General features: G+C 38.3%; 1 protein-coding gene across 1 annotated transcript; it reads right to left on the minus strand.

Annotated features, from left to right (window-relative positions):
* Window positions 1-1,002: 1,002 nt before the first annotated feature.
* znf598 (zinc finger protein 598) lies at window positions 1,003-12,848 on the minus strand. The gene is made up of 12 exons (XM_048192297.1): window positions 12,513-12,848; window positions 11,616-11,728; window positions 8,973-9,102; window positions 8,672-8,883; window positions 8,096-8,313; window positions 7,892-8,009; window positions 7,643-7,818; window positions 7,471-7,555; window positions 5,187-6,037; window positions 3,980-4,136; window positions 2,834-2,978; window positions 1,003-2,335 (listed from the first exon to the last, which is right to left on the minus strand). The coding sequence occupies exons 1-12, from the start codon at window positions 12,828-12,830 to the stop codon at window positions 1,976-1,978; spliced, it is 2,883 nt and encodes a 960-aa protein (XP_048048254.1). The 5' UTR covers window positions 12,831-12,848; the 3' UTR covers window positions 1,003-1,975.
* Window positions 12,849-16,184: the final 3,336 nt, after the last annotated feature.

Raw genomic sequence — 16,184 nt, forward strand, 5'->3', positions numbered from 1 at the left:
CTTCTAAAGCAGGATGGATTCTGATTGGCTGTCAATGTATTTATCATTCAACAGCTAGAAAAAAATTCTTCTGAAAGTGATTCCAACAATATCGTTTCTCCATTTCTCATTAAAGTTGTGATGTGGACTCTGCTATTCTTTTATATTTAAGTGAAAGTGACATGTGGCCAAGTATGGTGTCACAAATGTCCTAATTTGTGCTCTGCATTTCACCCATCCAAGTGCACACACACACTAGTGAACGCACACCCGGAGCAGCGGGCATCTGTTTTTGCTGCGGCGCCCGGGGAGCGATTGGGGGGTTAGGTGCCTTGGGTAATAAGAGTGGAAGAGAGCACTGTTCATTCACTCCTACCACCTACATTTCCTGCTCAAACCCACAACCTTCAGGTTACAAGTCTGGCTCTCTAAACATTAGGCCAATTAGGTGTGAACGGCCTTTAGAAATACATTTCTAAAGGGCATTTTCAGTCGCAGCGATGCTATACATTTTTAAAAATAAAGTTTCCAAAAGTTGGTTTTTGCAGGGATCCCATAGAAGAACCATTTTTAGTTTCCCAAAGAAGCTTTCTGTGAAAGGTTTCTTAAAAGAACCTAGTTGTAAGTGCTCAAGAAACCTTTTTTCCACTATAAAAAAATCTTTGGTGCACTGAAAAGATTCCATGGATGTTAAAGGTTCTTCATGGAACAATCAATGCCAATAAACAACCATTTTTTTCTTAGTGTGTGAAGACCATTTTAATAATCTGAAGAACCTTTTGTTTCCATGGATGTTCAAGTTTCTACATGGAACCACAGATGCCAATAAAGAACCTTTATTTTTAAGAATGCAACATCTCCTTTTGTGTTGCACTAAAGAAAGGGTTTTGTAAAATGACAACTGTAATTTTGCATGAACTCTTCCTCTAAATATCACTGTCGTAAATATTTCTGAGTATGTTGCACACAACGAACAGAAGAAGTACAGAGACTGGAGCCATAGTAAATTAATCTAAAGGTTGATAATGTTTGACCAGCATTTATTCTGGAGATATGTCCCGACACATCACAAATTTTTGGCGACAGGGCCGTGCCACAATTAGCAGTTCCTGTAAGAGAGATTAGAAATGGTGAGCATACTGAAGTCTCAACAATCAATGGGAGGGTGAAAAACCATTTAAGAGGCTCAAGCACAATGGTAATTAGCAAAAAACTAAGCAAACAAATTAGAGAATTATCCATCTGTACTAATGTGGTATTTTATATAAAACATTCTGTAGTCTGATCCTATCCGCCAACCTTTCAAAATGTCCCTCTGGTGTTATATTTGAAGGCAGCTGCAACTTTCTCACACTGATGTAGTTGTGTAACCGAGAAAAGACAATCACATGAGCCCTAAGGAGTGCTGAGCAGTGCGTTTTGTTCCCTGGCTTGATTGTTTAGTTGCAAAGTATTTAAGCACAAACCAACATTCAAAAATGTCATTTGTCAAAAGTCAGTTGACAGATCACTGTAGCTTACTGTAAAAAACTATATATTAACCATTCATTTTTATGTGTTTGTAAACAGAAATGAATATATTTCAACTGAACGGCAGGAGCATTCTGAAATAAATAGGTTATTTTTCAAAAGGCAGCCAACCTTACAATTTAAAAAAAAACAAAATGACCAAGCTAACAGCACTGGAAAAACCTGAAGAAAAGAAGTTGTCAAGATGAACTGGAATTAACGTTAGAACTCAAGCTTTCAAGTAGATTGAACCGATTTCTCTTCAAAACAGTTACAGTTCTACTTGCACGTTTTAGAGTTGATCTTTCCTCTTTAAAAAAAAAAAAAAAAAAAAAGTTGTTGTCAAAACTTTCTGAACCTGAACAATCCGAGTAAACATTATCACTGCAGCTCCGACAAAACCTCATCCTTTCAAGCTTCTTGCAATATCCTGGTGCAGCTCCAGGTCGCGTGTCACAGACAGCCGTGGACTTGCGTCTGTTGGCAGCTAGCTGATGATCTTGCTTATGGCCTGCAGAGAGGGGAAGTCATCATCGCCAGTGTGCAGGGTGTTATGGGTGTTGAAGTCTTTCAGAGCTAGCACCTGCTTACAGGTGGGACACACTTGGCAGTCCAGCTCCAGGCTGTTGCTGGTGGTGCCTGTCTGCCAGGCTTTCTTTTTGTTTTTTTTAGGCTTCGAGCCTTGCTGCTGTTTCTCGAGAGCCTTAAAGTCTCCGTGGGCAGTGAGAAGCTCCTGTTGCTTGCGAGTGTCTGGTAGGAGAACCAGCAGCTCGTTGAAAACCCTGTTGAAATTCTCTCCCAGCAGCTCCTGGCAGCTTTTGTAGTACTGGACAGCAGGTATTATACCCTGGTCAACAGAAAAGAGAGTTTATTAACATCCAATAAAGGACAAATATTAGATATCAATGTAAAATATAGCATGTGAATGGATTTTAATAAACACCAAGGTTTTAGGTTGAATTTTTTTTCAAATGATGTATAAGGAAGTGCGTATCAAAGATTCTAGAATGGCTCAGCAGGGTTTTTTTTTTTTTTTTTAAACATCTTTTACTTTTTAAATGGTCTTGCAGGATGTGACAAATAAAACTTGAAAAATAATACATTCAATTATTTTTATTTGTATAGCACTTTTAACAGTACAAACAGTTTCAAAGCAGCTTTACCAAAAATGCATGTTTCAAATATTACAATATTTCTATATTCAAAAATATCCCATGTTGTATGCAGCATAGAAGCTGCATAATAATTATAAAAGAAATAATGATGCTTAAAATAGTTTTAGACATCGCATGACTAATAATCCAAAAGCATTTCCTATCAATATAGTACTAAATAAAAAGGGTACCTGTCTAAATTGGCCTGAAAAGTTTTTGAACTCATTGAACTTGGTTTCATCATTTTGAAGGAAATTCTTAATAGACTGAATAAGGTCCATGTTTCTCTGCTGGAAATTTTCAGGTATGAGGTAGGATCCAATAGCAGGTGTCGGCCTGAAAGAAAACAATACCTGATTGAATGAGGTAAAACATTTAGAATCATGATTAATATATTAAACAAAATTCTCTGTTGTGAAGTGATTTCTTTAGGGAAATATACAGGGGTCTGTACATATTTTTTTATGTTTGAGAAAAAAAAAAAAAAGCACTTGCACTCAAGACTGCATTTTTTCATCAAAAATACTGTAAAATAGTTATATTGTAATAATATTTCACAGTAAAATAACTGGTTTCTATTTTAATATTTATGTAAATGTAATTTATTCCTGCGATGACAAAGGTGATTTTTTTTAATCGCTGCCATCACCTTTAAAATCCTTTGACAAATAGGTTCAAAAGAACATTTATTTGAAAAAGAAATCTTCTGTGATATTATAAATGTCTTTACTGTCACTTTTGATCAATTCAATGCCTCCCTGCTGAATAAAAGTACTCCTTTCATTAATACTTTTAAATACTTTTTAATTAATAAAAAAAAAAAAAAATCTTACAATAGTGTAGGGTAAAATAAATGTATGTCAAATGTTTAATTTCAGCAAATTTGTATGCATGAAGTGACCCAAAAAATGCAAAACAATCCAAATTAAAAGAGTATTTAGACATTTTCTGGTAGTCAAAGGTTAATAAGATAAACTACACCTGTGACGGCTCTGATAGGGCACCTGAGGGGAACTGACTCCATAAATCCACTACAAATCACCAGCTGATTAAACGTAATTGCAACAAAACCTCAGAAAGTGAATTTAGTGCTGAGAAACACTAGCATGCCGCTTGGTGTTTTTTACATTAAACAAAATATACATTATATATTGGGGCATTATATCGACATTCTCTCATATATTGGTTTTGAAACAAAGACTATGGAAAATCCATATTGGTCGACTATATGGGGTTTTGTTTCAGCTTTTATGTACTCAAAAAACACACGTGATAAGAAACACTACGTCACCCTCACATTACACATGCCTATAACAGTACACATCACACCCTCTAACCTGTTAACAGCAGACACTGACGATTCCACCACATTACTGTTGAGCGGGATGCCGGTGAATCCTGGGGGAGGTTTGCTGACAACAGGCCCGAGGCCAGGAGGAGGAGGAGGCGGCAGCGTACTTGGAGTGCTCTTCAATGGAAATGCACTTTTAAAGCCTACGAAACACAAGGAAGCACTTATGAGTAGGGCTGCAAAAAACTGACAATCCAATATTTTGTTTTTCTGCCATATATATATATATTGTGATATGAAAAAGCAGGAAGTTTGGCTAAATGACTTGAATAGCTCTATTTGGAAAGAATTAATCATTCAAGAACGATTGGGGTGATTTTGTTGTTAGGTAGTGCATCTGCGTAGAAAAAAAAGAAAGAAAAATTACTTTTTACTCTCAAGACTAAGAGCAAAATCCTAAATGATTTGAGAAAAACTTGAAAAACTGCGGTGTCTGTCAGAGCCAATAGCCTCGTGGGCAGCGCTCGGACACATAGCGCAGTTGCGTTTCAGGCAACCTGAATTTATGTCAGTTTCAGTTCAGCTTCAAAGGGCTTTAAATGATACCAGACGAGGAATAAGGGTCTTATCTAGTGAAACGATCAGTCATTTTCTAAAAAAAATAAATAAAAATGTATATACTTTTTAACCACAAATGCTCATCTTGCACTTGCACTGCGATGCGCCACGCATGACGTTATCATGTTGCAAAGGTCATGCGTGACGTAGGTGGAAGTACCGATCCAGTGTCTACAAAGAAAATGTGCAAAGATTAAGCCAAATGCCCTTTACAAAAAAAAAAAAAAAAGGTAAAACAATGATATCGGACGATTTTGAAGTTGGAGGAGAACATTTTTCGCCCTTCCACGGTACTTTCGCCTACGTCACTTGTGACCTTTCCAACGTGACTACGTAATCGCAGAGCAAAAAATATATACATTTTTTTTAAAATGACCAATTGTTTTGCTAAATAAGACCCTTAATCCTCATCTGGGATCACATAAAACCCTTTGAAGCTGAACTGAAACTGCAATTATAGTGAAGTTCACTATAAGGAGAAAAATCCTGGAATGTTTTCCTCAAAAACCTTAATTTCTTTTTGACTGAAGAGAGAAAGACATGAACATCTTGGATGACATGATGGGGGTGAGTCAATTATCAGGAAATCTTCATTCAGAAGTGAATACAAGAAACTAATAAAGAAACCCTCTTACCAGGTGGAGGTTTTTTGGAGATAAGAGCTGGGAATTCCTCTTCATTGGATGGAGGGGCTTGGTCAGTTACTGGCTGCTTTAAAGGGGAAGGAATATTTTCAGGAAATGATGTACAGGACAGTGCTTCTGCTGGCTTCTCCATGAGTCCATTTATAAATGAGTTTGTTTTGGGCGCTACGGGAGTTTTGGCGATACTGGTATCTTGTGGCTTCATCTCAGGAACGTTCTCTTTGTGAGCCATTTTGGACACGGACTCCGGAGTGTGCGAGGGGGAACCCAGAGATGAAGTTGTCGCAGGCTTCTTCTTCTTACTGGCTTTGGGGTTGGGCTGAGATGAGCCACCTTTCACCGTCAGCAATGTGGAAATGTCAAGCATAGTTGGTACCGTCCTGATCTCCTGGGCCGTTTTACCACTCTGGGGATCTTCATCGTCAGACGAGGATGGACATTTCACTTTAGGTGGAGCTTTGTGGGTTTCAGCAGAGGTGAGCTTCTTTTTGCGGCGAGAAGAGGCGGCAGTGAGAGGCTGAGGCATGCTTCCACTGGGGGGCGGGTCACTAGCGGACAGTATGGGTGAAGAGACCACATGGGCTGTTTTGGTGGGGAGAACCACAGGTTTATTGGGAACCACTACAGGTTTGCTTCCAGCTTGGGACCAGGCTGACGTTGTGTTCGACTGGGGCTTCAGTGGTTTGATCTTGGAGACCAGTGCAGGGAAGTCCTCCTCCTGGAAGGATGAAAGTTTCTTGGGTTGATTCGTGTATGCAGGTGTCATTGGAGTGGAAACTAATGAGCCAGACAAACTTGGAAAATCATCTTCCTTCAGGGAGACAGAAGTTTGTTTGATAGTGCTGCAAAGAGAAGGAGACAAGACATTGTTAACTGCTTATCTGCGGATTATACTCAATGTACCATACTAGATTAAGTGGTGCTTGTCCAAGCAAAGCTTTCCACAGTGCTGCTAGGGCACTGCTTGCCCACCAAGAGTCCACCCCTAAATCTCTAATTGACGTTTTGGCTGGAAGAAATGGTTGCAGTCCTCTCTTTGACATCACTCCCCAGTTTGTTTTATTTTTTTCTGCATATTTTTGCATGTTGATTGCACCATATAAAATAAAATATATATTTTTTTTTCAATGAAATAATAAAAGATTACACCAAAATAGCCAAACAACACAAAGGTTTTGTTTTCAAGAATTCAGACAGGTTTTTCTGTCATTATGATTTCAGGAGAGTTGTATCAGTCTGACTATTTTAAAAAACAAACACACACACACACACAAAAACCCCATCAAAATGAATTTTAATTCAGACTTTAAAAACACCATGGAAAGGGGAGTATTTTCTGAAATAACAATAAAAGATTATGCAAAAAAAAATTATAATAATTATATATATATATATATAAAAAATATAAATTTTATATATATATTTATATAACTTATTTTAATTTTTTTTTCATTTAAATTTCAGTTTAGTAATTTGTCGTGTACATTAGTTTTGTTTTAAATATTTATATTTAGCTTTAATTTATTTTTATTTCTGTTTATATTTTTAATAATTTTAGTACTTTAACTTATTAACTTAAACCCATTTTATTTCAGTTAGTTGCTAAGGCAATATTTCTAACTTTAATCAGGAAGCTTCAGAGCATTATGAATCAGCGTATCAAATCATGATTCGGATCACGTGTCAAACAGCCAAACTGCTGAAATCATGTGACTTTGGCGCTGCGAACTGCGGATTCGTCACAAAAGATTCATAAAGCTTCCTGAAGCATTGTTTTGAAATCGGCCATCACTAAATAAATCGTTATTTTGTTTTTTTTGGCACACCAAAAATATTCTCGTCGCTTTATAATATTAATATTGAACCACTGTACTCACATGAACCGATTTAAATATGTTTTTAGTACATTAATGGATCTTGAGAGAGGAAGTGTCCATTGCTCCCTATGGAGGCCTCACTGAGCCATCAGATTTCATCAAAAATATCTTAATTTGTGTTCCGAAGATTAACGAAGGTTTTACGGGTGTGGAATAGTAAGTAATAAATGACAGAATTTTCCTTTTTGGGTGAACTAACCCTTTAATGCCCCCTAAAAAAAAAAACAGCAACATAATTTTTAACTCAGGCATTAAAAACATCACAGAAAATAGTGTATTAAAGTCACAAAATAAATAAGCAAGCAAGCACTACTACTAATAAAAAAAATAAACATTCGCACATGAAAAAAAAAAATACATAAACGTGACAAATTTGACTAAAAACAGGACAAATATACCTTTGAATTGGGGCTGGAGGTGCAGCTGCCCCTAAAACTGGGAAGTCCTGACCAGCCAAAGAGGCATTACTCTTCATTGTTCGAGCTGAAATATAATCAAACATGCAGTTTCATTCATTTTCAAAGAAAAACAAACCAATACAACAATCTGCCACAGTTTCAATTCTCATACCTTGCATTTCAATCATCGGCTTTGCTGTGCCTCTGTTGTTTCTCATCTCATCCGGCTCCATCTTTTCCTCTTTGCGAGGTTTCTGACTGCTTCTGTCCGGCACGTGGTTTCTCTCTTCTTGCCGGCTGACCATTGAAGCTCGCAAAGCAGCGGCCATCTCTCTGTCCTCTTCCTCTCTACAGACAGCAACTCTCTCAGTCTTCCATAAGCACTCTTATATGTCAGAATACAGCACTGATGAGGACCTACCGATTATATCTCCAGCTCCTGACATTCTGCTGTCCTCCTGGGCCTCGTCCTCTTCCTGGTCTTCCCTGTCTGTTGAAGCGATCCGCTTCCTCAAAGTCATCGCCACCAATTACCAGACCTTAGAAAAAGACATTCGAATGAGTTTAAGGCATACGGCCCCTGAATAATCATATCCAACTCACAAAACAGCAAATTCTGCTTTACCGTCATTTCTTCGTTGCTGTCTGGGCGCATAGTTGAATTGAATGTCGATTTGGCGATTTTGCCGTGCCTCTGCTCGGCTTTTGCTGTGGGCAGCAGCTTTGTGAGCCTTATAGTCAATCTCTGTGCGGAAAGCGTGAGTGAATTGCTCTGTACTGCAGCGCCCCTCCTCACAGAGATAATGGCTCTCTCGGAAGTGCTCGCTGAGGTACTGATAGTCACTGTAGGACAAAAATATCATTTAAATTATGTAATAATGACTGTGTAGCTCAGCTGACACTAGGTATGTTTACTTTTCATCAATTGGAATGAATCTAACATGCACACTTTTTTTAAATCCAATTGAGAAATTAGTCAGATTCAAATGTTTACAAGCTTAATTTTTTTCCCTGTTGATTGAATTATTTCAGATCTACACAGCCCTTTTCAATCGGATCGACTGAAGTGCTTACATGAAGGCTTTTCAGTGCAAATGAGGCATTATTTGGGTACATGTAAACGTTGCTACTGTGAGTTACTGGAAATAAATGTTAACATGCGCAAAAAAATAAAAAATAAAGTGAAAAAGTGGTCTTCTACCTGTAATACTCCTGAGCTCCATCTGCATCACAGAAATGGCAGAAGTAATGATCTCGTCGCAGGTGTTTCAGTAGCTCATCATTGTCCAAGTATCGATCATCACAAAATTTACAAAGCGGATGCCCACGATGCGAGGTATCATCCGGGTCCCCTTGCGTTCGATGGCGAGCAAGGTCTTTTCGATTGTACCACTTCCGCTCGTACGAGAATATCTGTACACAGTTGAGCAAACCATTCGTTGTTCGAATGAGGAGCTTGCAAACAAAATAATTCAATAATAAATTAAGATGTAATACACTACCTTCAGATGCTTAGCACATAACTTGCAGCAGAAGAGCTCATGTTGTTTCCGCATATGTTGCTCTAATTCTTCAAATTTGGAGAACACTTTTGGCTCTGGGCAATGTGGACACTCATGTAGCAAAATTTTCCTGCATTTGTTAAAGATAAAAACAGCTTGTAAGTAACAAGCATCATCGTATATTGTTGATATTAAGGTAGACATCAGGGTTGGGCGATGGTTTTGATGGCAATATACAATTAAAATATAGAGGAGACCTAAATGCACTTTTTATTTGGTACAACTAAATTACATCAGAGTTGGTAACTGATTAATTTTTGTGAATATGTTTACACTGTTCCACAGAGTTGGTTCAAAACAAAAGTGTCTTAAGGGTGGGGTAAAAGACATTTTGGAAAAAACGCTGTTGGATACTGTTGATATCTGAAATCAACACAAACAAACTCCTCCAAAACTCACCCTCCAATCCTAACCACCCTGCTCTGAATTGGTCTCAAACCCCGGCCCGTCCACTACTTGCATGCGAGGCGAGTGCACTACCAATGACCCTAAACACCTCGTTCTCTGGTGTGTCAGTGTGCAGTGGTTTAACTGCACAACTCTCACTGGCTGCGTTCCAGTTCGTTTTTTAAATGCCCTTCCCTCGCTAACTTCCCTCAGTCTCGTTGACTCGGATGTACGTCATTGCTTAAATTGCACGAGTGCCCACTACTGGCAGAACCCTTGCAATGGGCTGAACTGGAACGTCCTAAGCCCTTGATCACTTGGAATCCGCAATGGAGCTGATTTATTATTTATTTTTCTCCCTTACAAAATTGTTTAATACAGCATTCTATATGTATATATGTGTGTTTCAAATGTTTAAAAAAATAATTAGAGTTGTTTGTGGAGTAAATTAAACGCGATGTGCGGTGACATCATAATCGTGTTGCATTGTGGGTTATGGAGCTGCCTGAAGTGTACATGTGAAGTTGACTCGCTCCCTCGGTTAAAATCGAGGGATCGAGGGTCTGTCCGTATAAACTTCCCTCGTCCACTTCACGAAGTGGAACACACTTCAAAATGGCGGCAGGGATTCCCCCGAGGGGAAGTGTTTAGGGAAGTTCACGAGTGCGTGTCTAAAACTGGAGTGGAACGCAGCCACTATCTGGACACTGTTACACATGCGAGAGTGGATGTCTGTTTATCACAGCTGACGCGCAACAAAATAATGCTTCGCAAAAAATAAAGCACAGACGATGAACGAACGACAAGGAAGCTTAGAAAATGAACGTACAGTACACAAGAGTAAACACAAACAAGAGTTTGTTGTTAGTCGCCAACAGCACAGCAGTTTGAGCCAATCAATTACACTCAAAGCCAGTGTTACTCACATGTGAAGCGGAATCAAAGCAGCCTGTTTTCAGGCCTTCTCGCTTAGCTCTCTCCAGCACTGGAAAGCTTTTCCAATATTAATGCGGGTCCTAAAGCGCTTGCCCAGTCATAAACCTTCATTCCAGTGATATTCTTTTGAGCTCTTCTGTATTGTGTCTCATCTCTCTTTCTGCAGTCTTTCTTCAAATCTCCCTCTTGCTTGTTCTCTCTCCTTGACTGTCATACGCCCCCTAACACCGTGTCCTAACCAGACGCGATGCGATGAGATTCCAGCGACAAGCAATTTGACTGTCCACACTAGACGCGACGCGAAAATGAGAAGCGCTAAAACCGATCAAAAACCACAGCCAATCAGAAGAAAGTGTGGGCGGGCTCTCTTGGCAAGAGCACAGAAGACACAATGAAATGGGCAAGTACTTAGTCAAATTCATAAATATTACACCATTTAAACATTATTTAAAGTACATAAGGAGTGACTGAAACAATCTTTGTCATAGAATGTGCTTGTTTGTTCACACTGAGTTGACAGTTTGAACGTTCTTGTGCACATTTATTTATTTTCAAGATCTGAGGTGAATTAGCCAGTGTTGTTTTCATTACAGCTAAAAAGCTGGAAACACAGAATGATATTCAAACTCACATTAGATGCTTTTAACATTAAATAAAGCACATAAAAAGTACCTGAGATTATCATTGCTATACTTGGTGTTGCAGTTTCAGGAGAAATAGAAACCGTTTCTAAAACAGAATATTCACGTGTCGCCGTCGCGTCTGGTTAGGAGAAAAACTCAGATTAACATGGAAAAGATACCTTTTATCACGTGTCGCAGCGCATCTGGTTAGGACACGGTGTGATGCTGATTGGCTACAGGTTTGATGTTGGTGTCACCTGACTAACTTCCAAACAGTGTTTTTGAAAAATGACTTACCCCACCTTTAATGTGCCATTTTTTATGTATTAAGTAGTCTTGATAAAATATATATATATATGTAGGTAAATATTGCAGTTTATTACTGTGTGCTGATAAATTACTGTTATCATAAAATATAAACTGTGGTGCATATAAGAAAATTCTTAAATATATCTTTTCCTTGTGATTCTTTAGAGAAACCATAATTCATTTTTTTTATATATACTTGGCAACAATGCATTTTTGGTTGAAAAGACAGTTTCTATGATTTCTGAGCAATATATATATTGAATATTGTCAAAAGGCTAAAAATATTGAGACAATTTAGCATAAAAAAATAAAAAAGTTAAATGAATACCTGAACTGTGCATAGATCTTCCCATCTCCAAAATATATGTCATATTTCTTCTCACACTGATATTGATGAATTTTCAGAGCGGCAAATGGTTCAGGTTTCTTTATGAAGACCACCTGGGATATTAAGAAAAACAAGAAATCACACTATTAAAAACAGAAGATGAAAAAAAATCTGATTTTTTAATGAATGAAAGACTTTCTTAAACAGCATGAACAAAGTTGCCAATTAAGCAGAATGATATATCAATGTCAGACTTGCTGATTAATGTAACTTGTGCTTAACAGGCACTTTAGAGCCTCGTGCACTCTCGAATGATTGACAGGCGAGTAACTCTCTGTCAACATGACGTCACACTTTGACAGCCTGTCAAAGAAACATGTCGTCTGCTAGTTTCTCTCTAACGGGAGTTATCTGACTGATTACATAACCGCACAATTCAGCTGAGCTGTCCCAAAATCATGTCCATCTAGTTATTAAAAAAAACAACCTAACTTTGTTCCTAATGTATCCATGGCTGTCATATATGTGTGTGAGATCACAAATGTGAAGTAAACTACACTGTGAAGCATAAAAAAAGTCAACTAACGTTAGTTGTCATGGGAAACGTCAGGCAATAAATCACCACTGCTATGCTAAACCAGCTCACATCTAAACTGAAGGAGTTTAACGACAAGTGAAAATAACAACAACTTCTGAAAGACGACAAAACTGAACCAAACTTTCCCAGGTCATCTCGACTGACAAACACAACCGCTGCCATTATCAATCGACGCGCTAGCTAACGTTAGTGAGACGGGAGCGGTGAGTTCGTGTTTCCGCGTGTGTGTGTGTGTGTGTGTCCGGTGGGCGGCCGAGGCCTGAGCTCTACTGCTGGAGGAGGAGGAGAGGCGGCGGCACCTTGTCGAGCTGCTCCCGGCAGACGGCGCAGTACTTCTGCTCGCACAGCACCCGCATCTTGGTGGAGCAGCGGTAACACACCGGGTGATCGCACTTCCCCACCGCGAACATGTCGATGTCCTGGCAGCACAGCACACATGTGCTCTCCGCTTCTTTCCTAGGGGTGGATTCCATACTGACAGAAGGCACTGGCTGAGTGTGCTGTAGTTTTCTCGGTGTAATCCGTGTGGATTTGAAGGGCTTGTTGTAAACGACAGTACGGGCAGTGAGGCCGGGTGAAGCGCGCTCCTGAGTGCGTAATCGTTCAGAGCAGTGCATTATGGGGAGTGATCCGCTCGCCGTAGACAGGAAGAGCTTTTATTATGACACACCCGACCTTTACTCCGCATTCCTTGAGTGAATTAAATTATGTTAAAATGCTTGAAATTGTTACTGTAATAAACAGTTAATTTAATAATGTATATATTAAAAGAACATCATTATATCAGTATGAATTAATAATATATATATATATATATATATATATATATATATATATATATATATATATTACACATTTATAATAACATCAATTTAACTTAAAATTGGTCTTTTGGACAATTTCTTCTCATAAAACAATTTGCAAAACCATATAAGATTATTTGAAATATATATTGACTTCATATTCATTCAACTGTTAGTATTAATAAAAAATATAGCTGCAAGCAGCAATAACGGGGTTCAACCCTTTTCACATTTCTGGGGCTGCGTTCCAGTTCCTTCAAAATGGCGGCAGGGATTCTCCCAAGGGGAAGTGTTTAGGGATGTTCGCGAGTGTGTGTCTCAGGCATAAGCAGACTAAGCGGCTGCTTAGGGCCCCCGTAGCCACCAGGGGGCCCCCAAGAGCATATGAAATGACAGCTTGATCAGTTGCAGTTCTAGTGCCTCCGTCCCAATAATACTGTACAACTCGACGTACATTCATATCACATTAGGGCTGCACAATGCATCGTTTTAGCATCGATATCGCGATGTGCGTATCCACGATAGTCACATCAAAGGAACTGCAAAGATTAACCAAAGTTGCACGTGTCACACGGAGCCGCGCAGACGCACGTGAACACCGAATTGCGTTCGGACCACTTCCGCATCTATTTGTGTTTGAACGGACATATACACACAGAATTATGTCAAAATGTCCTTGTAAACACAGTTTCTTATGGCTTAGGTAATGCAAACAAAGAAAACGGATGTGTATCATTATAAACGATCCGCGCATTCGGTCTTAAAGTCACAGCAGGCTTGCTGCTTTCTGTTTCATGAATGTTAACAAACAACAAAATACAAAGAGAAAATTTGCTTTAACAGAATAATTATATTCAATTTATACAGTGAATACTATGCAGTGTTATTTTACATTTGATTATTCATTTTCTGGACCTGAATACTTACCTGAAAAATATAAAACACTCATTTATTTCATTTAAATCACCCCAATCGTTCTAGAATTATTCTTTCCAAATAGAGCTATTCAAGTAATCTGTTAAATTTATTTCATATCGCAGCATATATTGCAGAAAAACAAAAATCGCAATGTCAGTTTTTTCCAATACAGCCCTACATCACATGTTAACGCAGCAATAGAGTTACACTCACTGGACACTGCACTTATTCACAATCACAAAAGTTCATTATTTGCATGTGCTTTAAAGCCTTGCCGTTTAAACATTTCATTCATATGCTGTTCTGACATGCGCTTTTTCTGAGACCAGAAACTTGAAGCGCATGCACACTAAAAGCCTGTCAAACAGCGCCCAATTACATCTGATTGTGCTAATATTGTCAAATACTCACTAGGTTTACATAAACATCGCTGGTTATGTCTAAAGTAAAAGTAATCATTTGAGAAAAAAATGAATGTGTGTCTTTTTGTTAGATGCGTGCAGGTCTTAAAGTGACAGCAGCTTAATATTAAACATGCTGCCGCTTGTCCTTAAAGTGATAGTTCACCCAAAAAATGAAAAATTCTGTCATTATTCACTCTTTCTCATGTTGTTCCAAACCTATATTAACTTCTTTCTTCTGCTGAACATTTTGAAGAATGTGGGTAACCAAACAGTTGTTGGTCCCCATTGACTTAATAGAAACAATACACTATAGAAGTCAGTGGGGACCAGCAACTGTTTAGTTACCCACATTCTTCAAAATAACTTTTATGTTCAACAGAATAAAGAAACTCATTCAGGTTTGAGAGCGAGTAAATGACAGAATTTTCATTTTTGGGTGAACTATTCCTTTAATGTTAATACATTTATTATTGTTATCTTGTTACAGATCCATCTGATCTGTTGATTTTATGTCTTTATTTACGTATGCAATTTAATATTGTGCGTTTTGTAAATTTACATTTATTTTTTATATAATAAGATACTGTTTATCTTAAGTTATTCTAACAAGGGGCCCCCAAAATAAAATTCTGCTTAGGGCCCAATAAAGGCTTGGGCCGGCCCTGGTGTGTCTAAAACTGGAGTGGAACGCAGCCTGGGTTTCTTAGAAGCGGAAGTCATCATAGTTGGGTAAAATTCTATCCGCTTGTTAAGTCATGATGTAAGGAACGCCGTTTCCGGGTCCAAGCCTCGACTCGTTTCACTTGAGAATGCCATCGACGGCCGTTTATGAGCACTATTTATTCATATTAAACATTTAACATTTTAAAAAGTTAAACATTTAAAATACTTACAGTCTACACAACAGTCTTCATGCTCAAAGCGTCACAGACATTAATATTTAAATTATTTATAAAAGAAGAATCACTGTCTGGCCATCTGGGATTTTAGTATGGAGATAAAAGCTATAATTATAATTTTTTTGGAAGTATTACACCACATCGTGTGTGTATATTAGCACCGTTTGTTGTTTTCTTGTGGTATGAGATAGAGTGTTTGGACCCGGAAGCGCTGCAGCGTGACGTCAGACTTAAAGGTGCTCTAAGTGATGTCACGCGTTTTTAGGCCAAAACATTTTTTTGTCACATACAGCAAACATCTCCTCACTATGCGCTAGCTGCCTGTCCCCTGAACACACTGTAAAAAAAAAACCGCGGTCTCAGTAGTCGCCACAAGCTCCGAAAACGGCAATAAAAACAAACTGGTGCAGCCTGGACCACTTAACATAATAAACATGCTCCAGCCAATAACCGACAAGAATGATTTTAAATGCGCGTTCATGACTGTTTCAGGAAACACGGAGGGGAAGGGGAGGAGAAGGAGGAGGGAGGGTCTAGCTAGCCTCTGTTTTGTTTGACAACACTTCGAACGTCAACAGGAAGTTATTCCACCCAGGATCACTTAGAGCACCTTTAACAAACGAATAGGGGTGAATGAGAGAATACATTAAATATATTTTTTGTGTTTCCATTTGCTCAAATAGCAAATGAAAAACATCCAACTTTCAAAAAGAAGAAAAAAAATAGAGAGCGATTAATAACAGCAGTCAGAAGAGAGAAATTTGTAAACTTTACTGTCACTCCCATAGCTGTTGTACTTAGTTTTTTTTTTCTTTCCATTTTTAAATAAAATTATAATATAAATAAAACTTTGCAGGATTTATGATATTAATGACAGTTAAAACGCGTCATCAGTCTGTGAAAAGGGTCCATTAAGACCTTTATGGCATCTATGGTGTTAGGGTCTA

The sequence above is a fragment of the Megalobrama amblycephala genome, linkage group LG1 (assembly GCF_018812025.1).
Source record: "Megalobrama amblycephala isolate DHTTF-2021 linkage group LG1, ASM1881202v1, whole genome shotgun sequence".
NCBI lineage: Eukaryota > Metazoa > Chordata > Actinopteri > Cypriniformes > Xenocyprididae > Megalobrama > Megalobrama amblycephala.

What these genes read in the sequence shown, in the direction of transcription:
- znf598 (XM_048192297.1), bottom strand. Translation starts at nt 12,830, where the DNA reads ATGCACTGCTCTGAACGATTACGCACTCAGGAGCGCGCTTCACCCGGC. An exon ending in ACAGCAACGAAGAAATGACG is followed by an intron (nt 8,010 to 8,095) that starts GTAAAGCAGAAT and finishes TCTTTTTCTAAG; the next exon opens with GTCTGGTAATTGGTGGCGAT. An exon ending in CCTCCAGCCCCAATTCAAAG is followed by an intron (nt 6,038 to 7,470) that starts GTATATTTGTCC and finishes TTCTCTTTGCAG; the next exon opens with CACTATCAAACAAACTTCTG.